Source organism: Rhinoderma darwinii, chromosome 5, assembly GCF_050947455.1.
Source record: "Rhinoderma darwinii isolate aRhiDar2 chromosome 5, aRhiDar2.hap1, whole genome shotgun sequence".
Taxonomy (NCBI): Eukaryota; Metazoa; Chordata; class Amphibia; order Anura; family Rhinodermatidae; genus Rhinoderma; species Rhinoderma darwinii.
In genome coordinates, this window is record NC_134691.1 from 209,212,814 (window position 1) to 209,231,800 (window position 18,987).

Sequence of the window (18,987 nt, forward strand, 5' to 3'; positions counted from 1 at the left end):
GTAAGGGGTTACATCAGACACGAATTGCTCAGGAAGTCCGAAAGTTTGTGGTGCTTTGATCATAAAAAGCCAGTCAACTCTGTCCAAAGCTTTTTCAGCATCAGTACTTAGTAGAGTAAAGGTATGTTCACACGGCCTATTTTCGGCCGGTTTTCGTTTTTTGCCCGAAAAACGGACGAAAATTCGGAAGCAGAACGCCTCCAAACATCTGCCCATTGATTTCAATGGGAAAAACGTGTTCGGTTACGATGGGCCGTTTTTTTACGCGGCCGTTTTGAAAAATGGCCGCGTTTAAAAAAAAAAACGGCCGCGAAAAAGAAGTGCAGGTCACTTCTTGGGACGTTTTTGGAGCCGTTTTTCATAGACTATTGAAAACCACTTCAAAAATGGCCGTAAAAAAAACACAGTGAAAATCGTGAGTGGCTTAAAAAAAGTCTGAAAATCAGGAGCTGTTTTCAGTCTAGCATGTAAACATACCCTAAGTGGGATCTTGTTTTCTTTGGCATGGTGGTTCAGAAGCAATAATCTGTGGAGTGGCCTCTCTCCTCCCGACCCTTGATGAAGCCTGTCTGCTCCTGACTAATAATTTGTGGTAACTAGGTACCCATGCACACGACCGCGATTGCGGGCACGGCCAGCCGCCGACTGCCACCCACATTTTCTGGCCGTGCTCCCATACTTTGTATGGGAGCACGGCCCCCAAAATGCAAAAGAACGGACATGTTCCATAATTTTCGGAACATTTCTACGGCACGGACACCCACCCGTAGCGCTACAGAAAGGTGTCCGCGTTCGGATGTTTTTTACGCTCGTCTGCATGGGGCCTAAGGGATAATTAGTCTAGCAAGGCGTTTTTACCAACGTTTGAAATCTGTGTTAAGCAGATAGAACACCTATAAAGACATGAGTGCTAAACACAAAATTCAACAAAAAACATGTAAATTTTATTGATATGAATTAAAAACAGGCGTAATAGTAAAAAAAGGACAAGGTTCAGACCACATAAAACAAATGGGTATCAAGTATCTGGTCACAAAACGAAAATGAAAGTCTGAAAGTTGTTAACAACGGGAAGGGGTTAAGAGTATGTAACCTAACTAAAATCCAAGCAGTCTAACCTTGATTCGGGGAACAAAACTTACAAAGTGTAACTAAAGTATTTGCAATCCTTCCTTTTATAAAAGAGGTACCAACCTTCTGAATTAGTAAGGGTGTCTATGTGGGTAAAAGACAGGTGTTTAGAGTGCAATGTTTATCCCCTAAGGTTGAGGTGGGATTTCAACAGTGGTACCAGGAAGGACATTTAGAGCGAGACAAGTTTGGTATGTGGTTGTTTCTAAAATGGGCTTCTGGAATTAAGCACAGAATTATCTCTACTGAGCAGTAAGACAATTTAACTAGGCTTATCCGCTGCGTTAAGACACTTGACATTAACAAAGATAACTACTAGAAGCTATATCATTTTGAGCCATTAGAATGGCTATGGAAAGTGGGGATATGGCAAAATACTATTTACCCTGAAAAGGTGTTAACGGAACAAAACAAATATATACAAACACAGACAATGTACTGTGTAAAAGAACGGGTCAATGTCATCTTGACATTGCAATAGAAGTAGAGGAGAAAGAAAAGGGCAGCTATACAGCTTACTGCAAAATAGTAGAGATGGGTAGTGTCGAGAGGGGGAGAAATATGATGGAGGGTGGGAAATAGAAAATCCTGATCAGGACAACTTGCATGTCGCAGACAGCATACAAAAAATAATGTCTTTGGGTAACCCAATATGGGACCGAGAACATTCTCCACAAGCGTAGGCCAATCAGTTTGTGTGGACTAAGCTGTAGCATAGTCCACGTGTGGAGAAATGGAATATATTTTTAGCAAGAGGACTCGAACAAGCAGGAGCAGCATAAGGTTCCTGAGTGGGTGACTTACGGATGTAGCCATCTTTATCTTGATTGATAACTTGCTGCAGTGCGCTCTGACAACAAAAGCCATTGAAAAAGTCCAGTTAAGGTTTCTTGGCACTGAATTTAATGGGTTAAAAGTCAATATAAAGATGGCTACATCTGTACAGTTCAGGAGATAGGGTCCTTTCCATCCTCGCCATCCACCCTAGAGAACAGAGCACCCTGGCCGGTAGCAAGGAAGGTGTCACGGCGCGGGGTGTGGACCCACTGGGCCGTAACGCGTAGCGGAGTAGCAGCTGGCCAACATGGTACAAAACAATGTCTATAGTTGAGAACAGGTACCTGAGGCAATGTAGACAGTAGCGGGAGCACGACTTGACTTTCACTTGTAGATACGATAGCACAGGATACAGGGTACAAGCAGCAGGAATGGGTAACACTGGGAACTGGAAAACACTGGGAAACCATTTGCATGACAAACTTAGGTATACAAAAACGCTCAGGCAAGGAACCAGTGGGCAGAGCCCCTTATTATAGTCCAGCAGCCATTTGGGCTGATAACTGATGGGTGACAGCTGGACGCGTACTGGCCCTTAAAGGCCGCACGCGCCCTGCGGGATTCAGTCTGAGGACCCGGAAGACAGTGCCGGCGTCTCCCTGGAGGGAGCGGACGCCGTGAAGAGAGATGTCCATGGCCGGGATCGTCAAGGGGTAAGTCTAAACGACGACCCCCGGCCATAGACGTTACAGAAGGTAGCCACAGGTTGATCATGGAGGCATAGATTTGGGGACTTGTTTCTTACTCTTCTGAGATTTGAGTTTATTGGAGTTGGGAGTTGAGGAAGTTCAATGGTGGCATCTAATTGCATCCACAAGGGGATGCCAATTGTGACATCTGAAGACGTTCCCAAGCTCAAGATAGGTCGGCAGGGGACCTAATCGTGATATGCTTTCCATCTTTCAAGATGGTGAATCCAAAAGGATATTTAGTCAGCAGTAAACCAAAATCTTTAACTTAAAGTCTATGGAAACTTTTTGCCTGAAAAAATAAAATAAAAATCTACATGCAAATAACTACAGTAAGTCAGCATTGGAAAAAAGTGGTGCACGTATCTTTTTTTTGCAGTCAGATTTCACGCTTATGCTTTTAGCAACCCTCATAACTGGTTTGCAAGTTCTTCTCTATTCAAAACGTCTTCTCTAGAGGCGTTCCCAAGCACTGGTCACATGTTATGTTCTCTGCCTGCTTGGATTTTTCATGAATGAACACAAGTTCCCCTCTGAGCTTCTTCCTCCCCTTCTCCTGGTTCAAAGGCTGTTTTGAATAACCTTGCCCACGCACAGTAAGGCCCAGTTCACACAGTTGTTTTTACGCCGATTTTGACGTAGAAACGGTCGAAATCAGCGGCAAAAAACGTCTGAAACCGCCTCCTATTCATTTCAATGGGCGGTGGAGGCGGTTTATTTCTGCGGCGGCTTTTAGTCGCTCGTGGTAAAAAAAGTGGCATGCTCTTTCTTGCTGCGGTTACTTCTCTGACCTCCCATTGAAACCAATGGGGGAAGCAGAAAGCACTTTTTGCGGCTTTTTTTTTCTGTGGCGTTGAATGGCCTTGGGCGAAGAACACAGCAAAAATTGCGGCAAAAAACAAACTCTGTGTGAACAAGGCCGAACAGTCTGTATATGTGTATCTCATCTCCCCTCCCCCCCCCCCTCCTGAGATTCTGTTCACAATCCTCCAGACTGCTGCACACTCTTATTGTTGGTTCTAAACCTAGTCGTTCTATAAATAAATAATTTATTTTTTTTAAAACTACCGCTGGCTATAGGAATGCATTAGACTAATATTACACAGTAGACATTTGAAATAGGTTTTCTAGATATTCAATTTATTCCTATAGCCAGCTTTTGTTTAACAGTATGTTCACACGTTGCTTTGAAGGGGCCGAAGCGCTTGTATCAGAGTTGCTTCCCCTTCATTCCCTTTACTGTAGTCTTGAAAAAAACACTGAATCGCCAGCCTTTTTCAAGGAGTCTGGTGTCATGGACTCAGGGGTCCGTATGATCTTGCGGCGGCTCCTGTTCTTTTTGTCTTCAATGAGTAGGAGTGCTTGGTTCAGCTGCTGCTGATAGTAAGTAGCTAGAGCCGATGAAAAAGACAGTGAGGTGCTTTGCACAGCTTCCAAGGATTCAACTCTGCTTTCTATGTGTTGGATGTCAGAGCGAATGTCAGACAGCCCCGGAAGAATAAAGCCCATGCCATTTTTGAAGTTATGACCTGGTTATGGACTCCTCCCGACTCGGCTAGTTCAGGGTCTGTGTCTTCCATGTGGTCTGAGACATCTCCGTCCTCATTAGTGGCGCGAGTCAGATCCATCTTGGTATCTATGCGCTGACTAAATGAATGGAGAGAAGTGTATGACGCTGATTGGTCACTGATTGGTCAGCGTCATACACTCCTCTGTACAACGCCCACTTGGTCTAAAATAAAAACACGCCCACTTGTGCATTAAGCAACTCATTAGCATAAATCTAAAATCGCTAATAAAGTGGTGAAAACAGATTGTTTTTTTAAATAAAAAGCATTACGGTCACCTACATTACAGCGCCAATCTCCGCATGTAGGAGATAGGGCACTTATAATGTGGTGACAGAGCCTCTTTAAGGAAATAATTTCTCTTTCGGCCTGTTTATTATGTTTTGGCACCTCAAGGTGCTATAATGATGTTAGAAAACAGCCTAAAAAAAAGGAGCCCCAAAATCACCAGGGTGCTCTTCCACTTCTGAGGCCTGTGTTTGTGTCAAGTAACATACTAGGGCCACACGTGAGATAATTTTAAAAACGGCAGAATTAAGGTAATACAGATTGAGTTGCGTTTCTCTGTTAATACCTGCTGTGTTACAGAAAAAAATGGAATAAAATTAACATTTTGTAAACAAAATAAAATTCTAATATTATTTTCACTTTGCTTTAATTCCTGTGAAACGCCTTAAGGGTTAAACCTCCTAAATGCGGTTTTAAATACTTTGAGGGGTGCAGGTTTAAAATTGTGTGTTTTATGGGTGTTTCTAATATATAGGCCCCTCAAGACCTCTTCAGAGCTAAATTGGTTGCTAAAAAATAGGTTTTGGGAATTTACTTGAAAATGTGAAAACCTAATTGACAGGGTTTTTCGGTCTAGATCCCCTGAAACTTAGCACCCACTACATTTTCCCATTACTGTGCAGCTCCTATTTCTTTGGTTGGGTTTTGTATTAAGGTCAATGTGTTTTCATGGGCCTCGGTTGTCTCAGTCGTTCATTGGAACTGGCGTTTCCAGAATTTTCAGTGCTCTGCTCCTGTGATGGAGCAAAACAATGGAAATCCAAACGCAGATGTGAATTGGCCTTTAATTAGGAACTATTTTTTATTCTATTTAATATTGACTCGATTTTTATTGATTTTTCAATATGTAACAATACAAGAAATTCACTCAGACTACTAAAAGGGTCGCTATGTATAATTATTAACCATTTTGTGTGGCATAACTAGAAAGATGGTACTCCATGGTGGAGAACCTTCAATTAATTTGTGAAAAGAACAGTCATCTGTTAACCTGGTGAGAAGGTGCTGGACAGCCAGCTGTATAGGAGAGTTTAAATATACATTTAAGTGTAGGTTTAAGCTGCTACTTTTCCTGGAAATGGGTCTGTGTGTACACGGCAGTCAGACTATATACATAAAGGAGTTATGAATTATTAAATGATCAACTATCCACAGAATAGGAGATCTTTTGATTGCTGTGAGCCCCACCGATTGAGAGAAAGGGAATCCTAAACCCCCGTTTCTCCTCACTGATGACTACAGAGAGGAGGTCACCGAATGAAGCGGCAGTCAGGCATGCGTGCTGCTGCTCCAATTTCTAGTCTATAGGAATAACAGAAACAGCAGAGTACAGCGCTCAGCTGTTTTATTCGTTCTCAAAGGCTGGAATAGAGCGGCATGCACATGCTTGACTGCAGCTCCATTCAAGCTTCTCCTCACTGCAAGGGGTTCAATGAGGACGATCTAGGTGCTCAAAACCCCCATTCTCAAACGGTGGGGTTCTTAATAGTGGGGCCCTAGCCATCAGAAACGCATCACCTACCCCGAGAATAGTTGATCATTTATGATTTTGGGAAAACCCTTTTAATAGATCAGAAAAATACACCACAGCTGGACACTTCAGAGTATAGTGATCAGATGTCTGAATTAATTAAAAACAGAGGTGTTTCAGCGTTAGACTGGAGTATTCCTCAGGCTGTGATACAGAAGACAAAGCAGCTATACATACATACAAAAAGAACATTAAAAAAAAAAGCAGGTAAATGTAGGTCAAAGGGTTAATGCAACAACCCCACACTATTTATAAATAAAATCACTACAATAAAAGATTACATTGTTAGGCATTCAGCTAAATCCCCTGATGCTCAAAAATTCATAATCATTTAGAGGAAAAAATTGCACGCTAGGTGATAACCGTGTCAATATGCGGCAGAGAAAGTTGCCAAGGGAGAGAGTCAGCAATTATAGCATGGTGCATTTTATGAGGCAGGGAAGGTTGCCATGTTGACTTTTAGGGTATGTTCACACGTAGTCAACAAAAACGTCTGAAAATCCAGAGCTGTTTTCAAGGGAAAACAGACCCTGCTTTTCAGACGTTTTTTTACCAACTCGCATTTTTCACGGCGTTTTTCGCGCCGTTTTCGCGGCGTTTTTTACGTCCGTTTTTTAAGCTGTTTTCATTGGAGTCTATGAGAAAACAGCTTCAAAAACGTCCAAAGAAGTGTCCTGCACTTCTTTTGACGAGGCTGTATTTTTACGCGTCGTCGTTTGACAGCGTAAATAACAGGTCGTCTGCACAGTACGTCGGCAAACCCATTCAAATGAATGGGCAGATGTTTGCCGACGTATTGGAGCCGTATACGTCTGAAATTTGGCCGTGTGAACATACCCTTAAACTAAAAAAGTGTCGGATAAAGTCAGTGAACATAGCGCTGGACATTTCAGAATGTTAGACTTCGATGTGTGATCAGAGGAGGATTTTTAAGTTGCAACGTATGAAGTTCATTTCTGATTAGTTTCTACGAAAACCGATTTGGGATAAGAAAGGAGTGGTTAAAGTGAACGCATCGTGCCGCTGCTCCGTTGTCAGGCTGGTGGAGATGGCAGAGTTGTAGGCAGACATAAAATTGATGTAGTCTTGGATGTGAGGAAGAGGTGCAGTGAAAGAGGGAGGAAATTATTTCTAGTCTTGCAATGGTAAGATACACAATAATAAAGAACATAATTAACCCTTTCATGACCAAGGGTCATTGATGCCCGTGTCCAGGTCAAATGTTCCATTTTTGATATGCATTTTAAACGATATTATCTTTGGAACCGCTTTGAATATCACAACAATTTTTACTTTGTTTTTTTTACAAGACTTGAGGCTTTCGTTTTCTAGATTAGTTTAATTAATTCAGTGTTTTTAATTTTTATTATGAGCAGACAAATTACTAAAAAAGAAACACTTTTTTGTAATTTTATATATACAAATACACACACACACACACACACACACACACACACACACACACACACATATATATATATACACATATACAGTGAAGGAAATAAGTAAATAAGTATTTGATCCCTTGCTGATTTTGTAAGTTTGCCCACTGTCAAAGACATGAACAGTCTAGAATTTTTAGGCTAGGTTAATTTTACCAGTGAGAGATAAATTATATATATATATATAAAAAAAAGAAAATCACATAGTCAAAATTATATATATTTATTTGCATTGTGCACAGAGAAATAAGTATTTGATCCCTTTGGCAAACAAGACTTAATACTTGGTGGCAAAACCCTTGTTGTCAAGCACAGCAGTCAGACATTTTTTGTAGTTGATGATGAGGTTTGCACACGTTAGATGGAATTTTGGCCCACTCCTCTTTGCAGATCATCTGTAAATCATTAAGATTTCGAGGCTGTCGCTTGGCTACTCGGATCTTCAGCTCCCTTCATAAGTTTTCGATGGGATTAAAGTCCGGAGACTGGCTAGGCCACTCCATGACCTTAATGTGCTTCTTTTTGAGCCACTCCTTTGTTGCCTTGGCTGTATGTTTCGGGTCATTGTCGTGCTGGAAGACCCAGCCACGAGCCATTTTTAATGTCCCGGTGGAGGGAAGGAGGTTGTCACTCAGGATTTGACGGTACATGGCTCCATCCATGCCCTTAGCAGAGAAACACCCCCAAATATAATATTTCCACTTCCATGCTTGACAGTGGGGACGGTGTTCTTTGGGTCATAGGCAGAATTTCTCTTCCTCCAAACACGTAGAGTTGAGTTAATGCCAAAGAGCTCAATTTTAGTCTCATCTGACCACAGCACCTTCTCCCAATCACTCTCAAAATCATCCAGATGTTCATTTGCAAACTTCAGATGGGCCTGTACATGTGCCTCCTTGAGCAGGGGGACCTTGCGGGCACTGCAGGATTTTAATCCATTACGGCGTAATGTGTTACCAATGGTTTTCTTGGTGACTGTGGTCCCAGCTGCCTTGAGATCATGAACAAGTTCTCCCCGTGTAGTTTTCGGCTGAGCTCTCACCTTCCTCAGGATCAAGGATACCCCAAGAGGTGAGATTTTGCATGGAGCCCCAGATCGATGTCGATTGACAGTCATTTTGTATGTCTTCCATTTTCTTACTATTGCACCAACAGTTGTCTCCTTCTCACCCAGTGTCTTACTTATGGTTTTGTAGCCCATTCCAGCCTTGTGCAGGTCTATGATCTTGTCCCTGACATCCTTAGAAAGCTCTTTGGTCTTGCCCATGTTGTAGAGGTTAGAGTCAGACTGATTAATTGAGTCTGTGGACAGGAGTCTTTTATACAGGTGACCATTTAAGACAGCTGTATTTAATGCAGGCACCAAGTTGATTTGGAGCGTGTAACTGGTCTGGAGGAGGCTGAACTCTTATTGGTTGGTAGTGGATCAAATACTTATTTCTCAGTGCACAATGCAAATAAATATATATAATTTTGACAATGTGATTTATTTATTTTTTTTGTATAATCTATCTCTCACTGGTAAAATTAACCTAGCCTAAAAATTCTAGACTGTTCATGTCTTTGACAGTGGGCAAACTTACAAAATCAGCAAGGGATCAAATACTTATTTCCTTCACTGTATGTGTATATATATATATATATATATATATATATATATATATATATATAACATACATACAGTGTACAGCTCTGTAACAATTAGTCTTCTCTCTCCGTCACCCTGGATCGCTGTGAGGGGAGAGTGAGGCGGGCCATATACACAGGTCCGTGAAAAAAAAGGCAGTCCACAACGAGTGAACGGTCGGTTTTTCATGGCTGTTTTGCATCAATGTGTCTCAAAATTTGAATCCATTTCCCAGCCGTCTGACCGTTTTTAACCGGCATACGTTTTTCATGGACGTTAAAAATGGATGAATTTTATTCGTTAGGGCTTTTTGTCCCAACCCCCTGAAAACACCACAGTGCCCATGTAGATAGTGACGCAATACCACTGTACATAGTGCCAAAGTGCCCACATAGTACAACAGTTCTCCCTATAGATAATGCCCACTTAGTGACACACAGTGCCCATGTAGATAGTGCCAGTGTCCCCTGTAGACCGTGCCAATATAATGCCACAGTACTCATGTATATAGTGACACACCCCCTGTATATAACACCCCCCTGTAGATAGCACCACACCCCCTGTATTTAGCAATATCCCCGCTGCAGATAGCTCCACCCCCACCCCCTAGTAAATGGCACCCCCTTCCTGTAAATAGCACCACTGTAGCTGCCTGTAGGAGCAGAATCCCTCTGGACGAAGATTCTGCTCCTACCGGAAGCCTCAGATATGTCTGCCCATATATGGACATTGACGTCAGGGGTTAACTCTAAAAGCGGAATACCCTGCCAGAGCGGGGAATCCGCTCCAGGAATAGCCCCTAACCTCACTGTCCATGGATAGTGACACCAGGGGCTTCTCCAGTAGTGGAATCCACAACACAGAGCGATCTGACACCGGGGATTCCGCTCCTAGAGAGCGCCACTGATGTCATTGTCCATAGATAGATAATCGGGGAATCCGCTCCTAGGGAGCCACTAACGTCACTGTGAAAATGGACAGTGACATCAGGTGCTCTCCTAGAAGTGGAATCCCCGGCCAGTGCGATCTGACACCGGGGAATCCGCTCATAGAGTCAGTTCAGGTGGCGCTATTTACAGTGGGGGGTGATGCGATCTACAGGGGGGTTGCTATCCGAAGGGGGGGTGGCACTATATACAGCGGGGATGGAAAGACGGCGGGGGCTCCCTCTAGGAGGGGAATCCTCGGCCAGAGCGCTAGCTGGGGATTCTGATGCTGGAGGGAGCTTAGTTGGCGGGGGGCACCATCTACAGCACTGCACTCATTAAACCCGTTCAAGGCTGCCGACGTCTATACGTGTTAACTGCACGGGGCATCGGCAGTTAGAATGTATATAGCCGTATGGCAATGGTGAATGGTTAATAAAGCAATACTAAGCTCTAAGAGGAAATTGTTGGTGATGCAAACCAGTTGGAATAATAAGATTACAGGACAGGAACATAATACCATCCTGTGTTTGGTTCCTATTCTGTACTTTTATTTGACCATCCTGGTTGATAGATGCTGTATGTTTATTTCAACTCAAAATGTTACAATCTAGCAATTTTATTTCTAAACAGAGTCTGGATTAATGGGTTTTCCTTTCAATTATCTTTTTATTAACATGTAAATAGATAATACATAGTACTTGTAACAATAATATGTTGATTTAAAAGCTCATATAACATACAGACCCCGAGAAATGTGGATATTCAACATTTAGGCCTCATGCACACTTCAGTTTTTTCCTTCAGGGTGCTATCCGTTTTTGTCACTGATAGCACCCCGAACCCATTAATTTCAATGGGGCCATGCACACTTCAGTTTTTTTTTGACGGTCCGTTGCTCCGTTCCGTTCCAAAGTAGAGCATGTCCTACTTTGGTCCGAGAATCCGTGACCGTGAGGCCCATGCAAGTCAATGGGGCCGTCAAAAAAACTGAAGGCACACGGAAGGCATCCGTGTGCCGTCCGTGTGTGACGGAGCCGTTGCCTAGCAACCGCCGGGCGGGCAGAAAAACATTAGAAAAATATTACACTAATCGGCAGCCACTTGTCTCTATCAATAACTAATAGAGAAAAGAGGCTGCTGATTAAAAATAAAATAAAAAGCATTTCATACGTACCCGGTCGTTGTCTTGGTGACGAGTCCCTCTTCTTCCTCCAGTCCGAACTTCTTTTGTGACACGGCAGCCTGTGATTGGCTGCCGAGGCCGCGGCAGCCTGTGATTGGCTGCAGCGGCGACATGGATTGAACGTCATCGCTGGAGGCCGGACAGGAGGAATGTAAGTATGAACTTATTTTTTTTATTACATTAAAATTGTATTTACCGCGCGCCGAGCATGGTACAGTCACCCTGGACAATACCATGCTCGGCGCACGGAAACACGGAGTGCACACGGACACCACATGGCCGCTAAAACGGGTTCACGGACCCGTCAAAAGCGGCCGTGAAAACGGTGACGTAGGTGTGCACGAGGCGAGGAACATTGTCATCACCCAAAAAAATTTTCATATGTTCAAGATGTTAGTGCTTTATTAAAAACGTTTATATTTATTTGTGTGTTTGTGTTTTACTTTTTCTTATTTTTACACTTTTTCTTACCCTATGGGGGCTGCCATTTTTTGTTCCATTTCTGTGTGTGTCGATTAACGACACATACAGACATGGAATACGGCAGCCACAGTCCCATAGGGACTGCGAACGGCTCCCGTCCCATTGACTGCAGTGTACGGCGTCTGTGTGGGAACTGCGCATGCGCCGCTCCCACACAGTCCTATTCGAAATTGGCGCCGTCCGGCGCCATTTTCCTGTGGACCGGAAGTCGCGGCCGGACAGTAATATTACTACTTCCGGTCGCGGCTTCCGGATTTGTGCACTTGCACCAGCGGCAGTAAACGGAGCGGACGGGCCGGAGGGAGCCGCGGCGGCAGGAGCAGGTAAGAGATTTCAATGTATGTTCGTGTTTGTGTGTGTTTACTACTGTATGTAAACCTACTACACTGTGGGTTAGCTCAAAAAATGGCGACACACAGTGTAGGAGGTTACACCGTTCAAACCCCTCGTTTATCCCGGCACTAGCCAGGATAAAGGAGGGGGGAATGCTGAGAGCTCACTAGAGCGAGGGCTTTTAACCCAACGTTGCAATGCTGCAATTTTGGGAACAGCTCCATCTAGTGACCAAAAATGGGTAGTATTATAAATTAGAAATAATTTATAATATTTCCTGGACTCGTGCAAAAAAATAAAAAAAATTTGAACAATGTTTAATCACCCACACACTAAATGTTTAATTTTTTTTAAAAAAACATGTTTTTCTGGCAACACATTCCCTTTAAGTGTACCAGGTAGATAAACAAGGATAAGTACGTCACTGTGCATCTTGAAGTACAAATTATATCTAGTATGCTTATTGTGGCAAAGAAGATAGTTACTACTTGTTTCCAAAACTAATGTGAGGAGATCAGATATATTTTCAAATCATAACCAACAGTTAAGAGAGTGAAGATTGAAGGGTATGGGGGGGGGGGAGAGAAGCAAATTTTGTTTTTTTAGAACGCATGTACCGAAGCGTGAAGTGTTTGAGAGTTATATAAGGAGGATTCCGTTAAAATGCCATAACGGCTTGCCGCAATTTCCATACATGTTGAGAGGAGGAGAGATTGTCTAGTGTTATAGCTGCTAATTCCTCAAGGTGGTAGAATTGGTCAACCTTATTAATCCAATGGGCTATTGATGGACTTGTCATAGATATCCAAAGGGTTGTAATGAGGCAGTTCACCCCAGAGAGGATGTGCAGAAATAGTGCATTTATGGATTTGTGATGGATAGTGGCAAGTTAAGGTTTTTTTTGCCTGCAGAAGCAAGTTAAGTACATTACAAACCTGTGAGGCCAGAAAGGTCACAGCTTACCAAAATGATTGGAGACCTGGGAAGGTCCACCAAATATGCAGATATGTTCCATTGTCCATGCAATAGTGGACCATCATGAGGGCGCTTTGAGCGGAGGCTCCCAGGGGCCTCATAGCCACCAAAAGAACAATGCAGTTATGTCGCATATTTGCCGCAAATCACGGCAAAAAACTTGACAAAACTGCATTGTGTATGTCTTGCAAAAGGACCTGCAGACATAAGGTCACATGACCTGATGTCTACAGGTCTTGTTACTGTTTAGAGACCTGCTGGTCACATGACCACAGATGCTGGAAGAGCAGCAAGACTCCAGAGAGAATACGGAGATGAGCTGCTGGGTAAGTATAAGGGGATGGATTTGTTTAGGGGGTCTGGTCTGGGGTCTGTATTTAGGGGGTTTTGTCTGGGGTCTGTATTAGTTTATGAGGTCTGTATTAGTTCAGGGGTCTTTATTTAGTGGTCTGTATTTAGGGGGGCTGGGGTCTATTAGTTTAGGGAGTTGGGTCTGGGGTCTGTATTTAGCGGTTCTGGTCCAAGGTCTGTATTGTGGTTGCTTGTTTTGGGTTCTATTTATTTAGGGTGCTTGTTCTGAGATCTGTATTTGTTTAGGGGGGTCTGGTCTAGGGACTGCAATAGTTTAGAAGGTCTGGGGTCTGTATGTATTCTAGGATCTAGTCTAGGGTCCGAATTTATTAGTCTGAGTAAAAGCGGTTGTCCGGGCACATCGATAGGTCATCAGTATGAAAAACCGGTTCGTGCTCGGGCAACCTCTTTAATGTATGGGCCTGGGCCTTGGTGTCTAAATTTGTGTGTTTCTACAGAGGCTGGAATTGGCTGCAGAAGCGAGGGGCAAAGAGGTCTCATCCGGAGAAGTCGCCATAACGGTCTCCCTCAGAGAAGACATCACTTGTGAGTCACTGGATCTATAGAGGATCTGTCCCCTCTCCTAACAGGTCTGATGTAGGAACTTCTTGTATTCCACATAAAGTCTTTGTGTACCCAGGACTAAGACAAATGCGTGTTACCATTCCCATTGTCAAGAGGATGTGTACCAATACAGTGTGATACGGTCAGCGATGGTTGGAGACTTAATACGTAGGGACACAGCCCTTTGACAAGGGGAATCGTAAAACACTCATTTGTCAATGCTCGCACAGAATGGTGGTGTTCTCTATAGACACGGCAGAGCGGTGGTTGGGAAGCGGGGCCCAAGTTAGTGGAACAGCCCAGGGCGTAGTCTACTTAATCTGCCACTGTGTCCATGGAACATCTCCAGCAAGTTTCAAGTATGTAGAGGTACCATTTGTGAGTCTTGACCAGGGTAATATACCATGGAGTTACAATTTTAGATGAGTTTTCTTATACTCTCACACAATTGGATGGGCTGTGAGAGGCTTTGTGAATAGCATTAGTTTCCTCAGGATTGTCCAAATCCCTTTCCCAAAAAGAAATAAATGAGCACTTCAACAGCAAGCAAACCTTGAGCAAGTTATTGTATGATGAAGAAAGCACTTTTTTAGGGTAGGAAGAGTGAGATATATTTTCATACAGAGCAGAGTTCATGCGTAGGTCTAATTTTTTTAATGTAGGTTGTTATTACTTTGAGTAAAAAATAGAGAAAAAAAAGGTAGCTTCAAAAGGGTAGATGTAGAATTCCACTCTGGAAAGAGAATTAAAGGCACATAATTTAATTATGGAGTCCAATGGAAGGTGTGAGGTGAATATCTGTGAGTTTTCATCAAATAGTCATTGCCTCTTTTGCTATATAATGCAGCAAGATCTGGTAAAAGGGTCAGGAAGTGGGGAGTCGGGCAGAGTTCAATCTTGGTCTTTTATGGTTACATATATATCTAAGTACGATAGACCTAGGTAAAATTTGGAAGGTATAGATAAGCTTGGGGAGAATAATACCCTTAAATCAAATTTTTCCAATTTTTAAGAGGGGTAGGTAGTTTATATTTAGATGGCCATTTAATGGAGTATAACGTTTGGAGGAGCTCAAGCCTGGCTTGGGGAAATTAATGTCCATTGCTTCAGATTATCTGGGTTGGACACCAGAATTAATAAGCAATCGGCAAATCGAGCAGTTTTATGGTGGACATCCTTAATTTCGACACCACATATTTCAAGACATTGACTGATTCCATTATAGCACAAACAATAGTGGTGATAGCAGACACCCCTGGCTAGTGCCATTAAGAGTTTGAAATGCAGCAGAAATACCTTGTCTGGATGTGGGTTGTCAATACATCTGTAATATTGCACTAGAAGGGGCTATGGGAAGTTTATAATAGTCAAGAGCTTTATATTTAAAGGGAACCGGTCACCAGAATTTCACCTATTAAGCCAGCAATACCTGGTGGAAGTGGGTGAAAAAAAACATTTTTATATAACCTATAATTATCTTCTAAGTAGTCTGTGTACCTTTAGTATTCCGTTTTTTCGTGTTCCTTTGCCGTATGCTAATGAGCATAAGTGTCATATCTTTGTTTGAAGAGTCAAATCTTCATTTCTCAAGCCTTTCAGAGTTAACTCCGCCTCCTTACTTTTGATTGACAGCTTCTCGCCTCCCCAACACACACAAATCCCACACTTGTGCATCGATGTCCTGTTCTGGTGCGTGCGCACAAAGGGACACCAGATTATTACCATAAAAGGCGCAAAATGTTTGCAGACCGTTATTTACAGTCTGAGGAGGAGTTTAGAAGAGGGGAAAACGGCAATGAACTTTTGATAGCAGCAGCCAGTGAGGGGTGATTAGAGTTTAATAGGTGAAATGCTGGTGACAGGTTCCCTTTAATTTCAATTAAATATAAATTGAATACCTCACCCATTCACTATCTAGCAATTTATCAAAGGGGAGAGAAAAGACATGGACCGCACATCCACTGTATACAATGATCAATTGCGGCTAGGCAAAATATATAAATATGAACGAGAGGTTCTTTGTAACATTTTGATCAAATTGTATGCAAGCCCACTTGCCACTTCACGGCGACCTCTGAAAGTGGGTCCCTACTCTAACGGTTGCAGCACCGCATGGCGGCTACCGCCACCGCAGCGCCGCTCCTGCAGAGGGAGCAACCCAGGGGCCCAAAAGCACCCATGCCTTCAGACCGTGCCAAGCCTCCTTGGCTCTGGGCCACGTCCCCCCACAAGTGCAGCACTACAGCAACAGACACCACCACACAGCACCACAACATGTGAACAGATGGAATGAGCTCACCTTGCCATGCGCCCCCAGTGGCCGACTGAGAGTACAAGCAGGAGCAGGAACACTTATGAGGTCATTCCTAAATTAAAATCAGCTGGGCCAAAAGTGTGGAGTGCTGGTACCAAGTAAAACAAAACAACAGAGGGGATAGACTCTGTAACATATCAAAGGGGAGAGATGTAGTGCTGCACTTGTGGGGGGACGTGGCCCAGAGCCAAGGAGGCTTGGCACGGTCTGAAGGCATGGGTGCTTTTGGGCCCCTGGGTTGCTCCCTCTGCAGGAGCGGCGCTGCGGTGGCGGTAGCCGCCATGCGGTGCTGCAACCGTTAGAGTAGGGACCCACTTTCAGAGGTCGCCGTGAAGTGGCAAGTGGGCTTGCATACAATTTGATCAAAATGTTACAAAGAACCTCTCGTTCATATTTATATATTTTGCCTAGCCGCAATTGATCATTGTATACAGTGGATGTGCGGTCCATGTCTTTTCTCTCCCCTTTGATATCTAGCAATTTATCAAATCCTTCAGGAGATTGAAATTCTATATTTATAGGGGATTACCCAAAATATTCGTCCTCTGTTACCCTATTACCGATGCTGTAAAAATATCGACAATTTAAAAAGTGGTAGTCCATAAACACCTTTTAACTCACAACTGTCTGTCTTGTATGTGGTTAATATAGTAATCAAATATATCTTTTCATTATTGATGTTCACAAAATGTGTTTTCATAAAAATTATTAACACAATTAGTGGGATTAAAAACTTGGCTTGTGTGTTTACACAATCCTGTTGCTCAAGGTACTTAGACTTGTGCTGGAAGGCTGCCGGAATCACCATCAGGCTGCGATTACATAGAAAAGATCGAGGATGCGGTCACAAAGTAGACCACAAGGCATGAGTCGGCCAACAATTGATTAAATTCGGCTGGCGCCTTCTTAAAGGAGTTATGGGGCTGTAGGGAGAGAGGAAGCGTGTTTACAGGCGAGAGAGAAATAATGGAGAGGATCGGATATGTATAGGGAGTGCTCCAGGATAGAATTTGCTCAAATTAATGTCAAAGCTATGCCGCAAATCATATCCGAGCGTGTTTTTTTTTTACTGTATATCTGCTGCAACTTGCACCTGTTTCTCCTAAGGCCGTGACATTAAAGGCTGTGTACACCATTGAAAGAATTTTTTTTATTTTATTTTTTTATACCGTAAATCAATGTTTTACATTATATTTAACAACTTTTGAATTGGGTTTTATTTAAATAAAAAAAATTACTTTTTGAGATACAGCTTCTATGTATCCTAGACTGACTGCATCAGTAAGCGCTAGCCCTGCGCTTCTGACATCTAAGCCATCGGGTTAACGTTATATACCAAATTTTCTAAATAAATACTAGATACAATACAGAAATACAGTACTTTCATTTTCTTTTAATGCATTAAAATTGCCATACCAGAAAAACCAGTGATCCATCCAAGCCAAGCATCTAGAAAAAAAATAAAAATGTTATGTTAACTCAAATGGACACCAGCAAGCCATACACGAGATGCACAAAACAATTATAAGTTCTCTTTTTAACGTATCCTGACTTACCACTAGATTACACAAATCATTAACCCATGCATCAAGAGCGCATCACTTTTTTTTTTTTGCCTCACCGCACTATAGCAACCGTAACTTTATTTTATTATTACCGCAGCTGCATGACAAGTTTTTCTATTCATTTTATAAAAGGCATAACAATGCAGTATAAATTACATGTTAACTTTATTCCACAGGGATCCCAAATATTCATATATTTTATAACATTTAATAAAAACTTTTTTAGTAGGTTTTCAAAAGAGGCAGATTAGTTGGCGATTTTCAGTGTTTGAAGGCAAAGTACAACGCAATACATGTAAATGGAGTTGGACCGCAGTATCCAAAAATATAAAAATTGGGTTTATGTCGTTTAGAAAACAGACAGTTGAGGTGGGACCTAATAACTTTGTATAAATATATCAAATGTCAATACAGAGATCTCTCTAATGATCTTTTTACACCTAGGCCTGTAACTATAACAAGGGGGCTTCCTTTAGGTCTACAGGAAAAAAGGTTTTGACACGAACATAGAAGGGGATTTTTACTGTAACCGCAGTGAGACTATGGAACTCTGCCACAGGACGTTGTGATGGTTGATTCAATCAAAGTTTAAAAGTGGCCTGGATGCCTTCTTGAAAGTGAAAATATTACAGGTTACAGGCACTAAATTTTTAGAGAGGTGTTAATTTAGGGATTAGTATGGATTTGCCAAATTTGTAATCGGGAAGATTTGCTTTTTGATTTCCTTTGGATCAACATTGCAGGAGAATAGGCTAAACTAGATTAACTAATGTCTTTTTTTCAGCCTTACATACTATACCCTAAATGCCAACAAAATTAGGTCACAGCATGTAGGACCCGTGACGAATTGTAACTCAGTTAGTCACAAGGGCTCAAGAGAAGGCACAGCTACTAAATTGGGTCTTTAGCTATGTATATACTAAAGAACATGTGTTACATGGTAAATGATGCGTTAAACGGGTTTTCCAGTCCTAAAAAAATTGATGGCTTATCAGTCAGGGTCTGACTCCGGGGCACCCCTGCCAATCTGCCAAATTAGACCCTCACTAATCTACAGTATACATTTTAGAAACCAAGAAAACGGCAAAAAGTATAGCAGTACTCTAGAATCCCATCTAAAGCAATGCTCCACAATTTGCAACTTCTCATTGCCAAGGCCCCAGACCTTAGATCATTT

General features: G+C 42.4%; 1 protein-coding gene across 2 annotated transcripts in view; it reads right to left on the reverse strand.

Moving 5' to 3' along the window:
* MARCHF6 (membrane associated ring-CH-type finger 6) overlaps nt 1–18,987 on the reverse strand; it is a 375,114-nt gene that overhangs the window by 216,507 nt on the left and 139,620 nt on the right. For both annotated transcript variants that reach the window (XM_075826906.1, XM_075826903.1), the window contains exon 9: nt 17,662–17,694. In XM_075826906.1, coding sequence (XP_075683021.1) covers nt 17,662–17,694 — 33 coding nt within the window. The remainder of the gene's footprint in view (nt 1–17,661; nt 17,695–18,987) is intronic.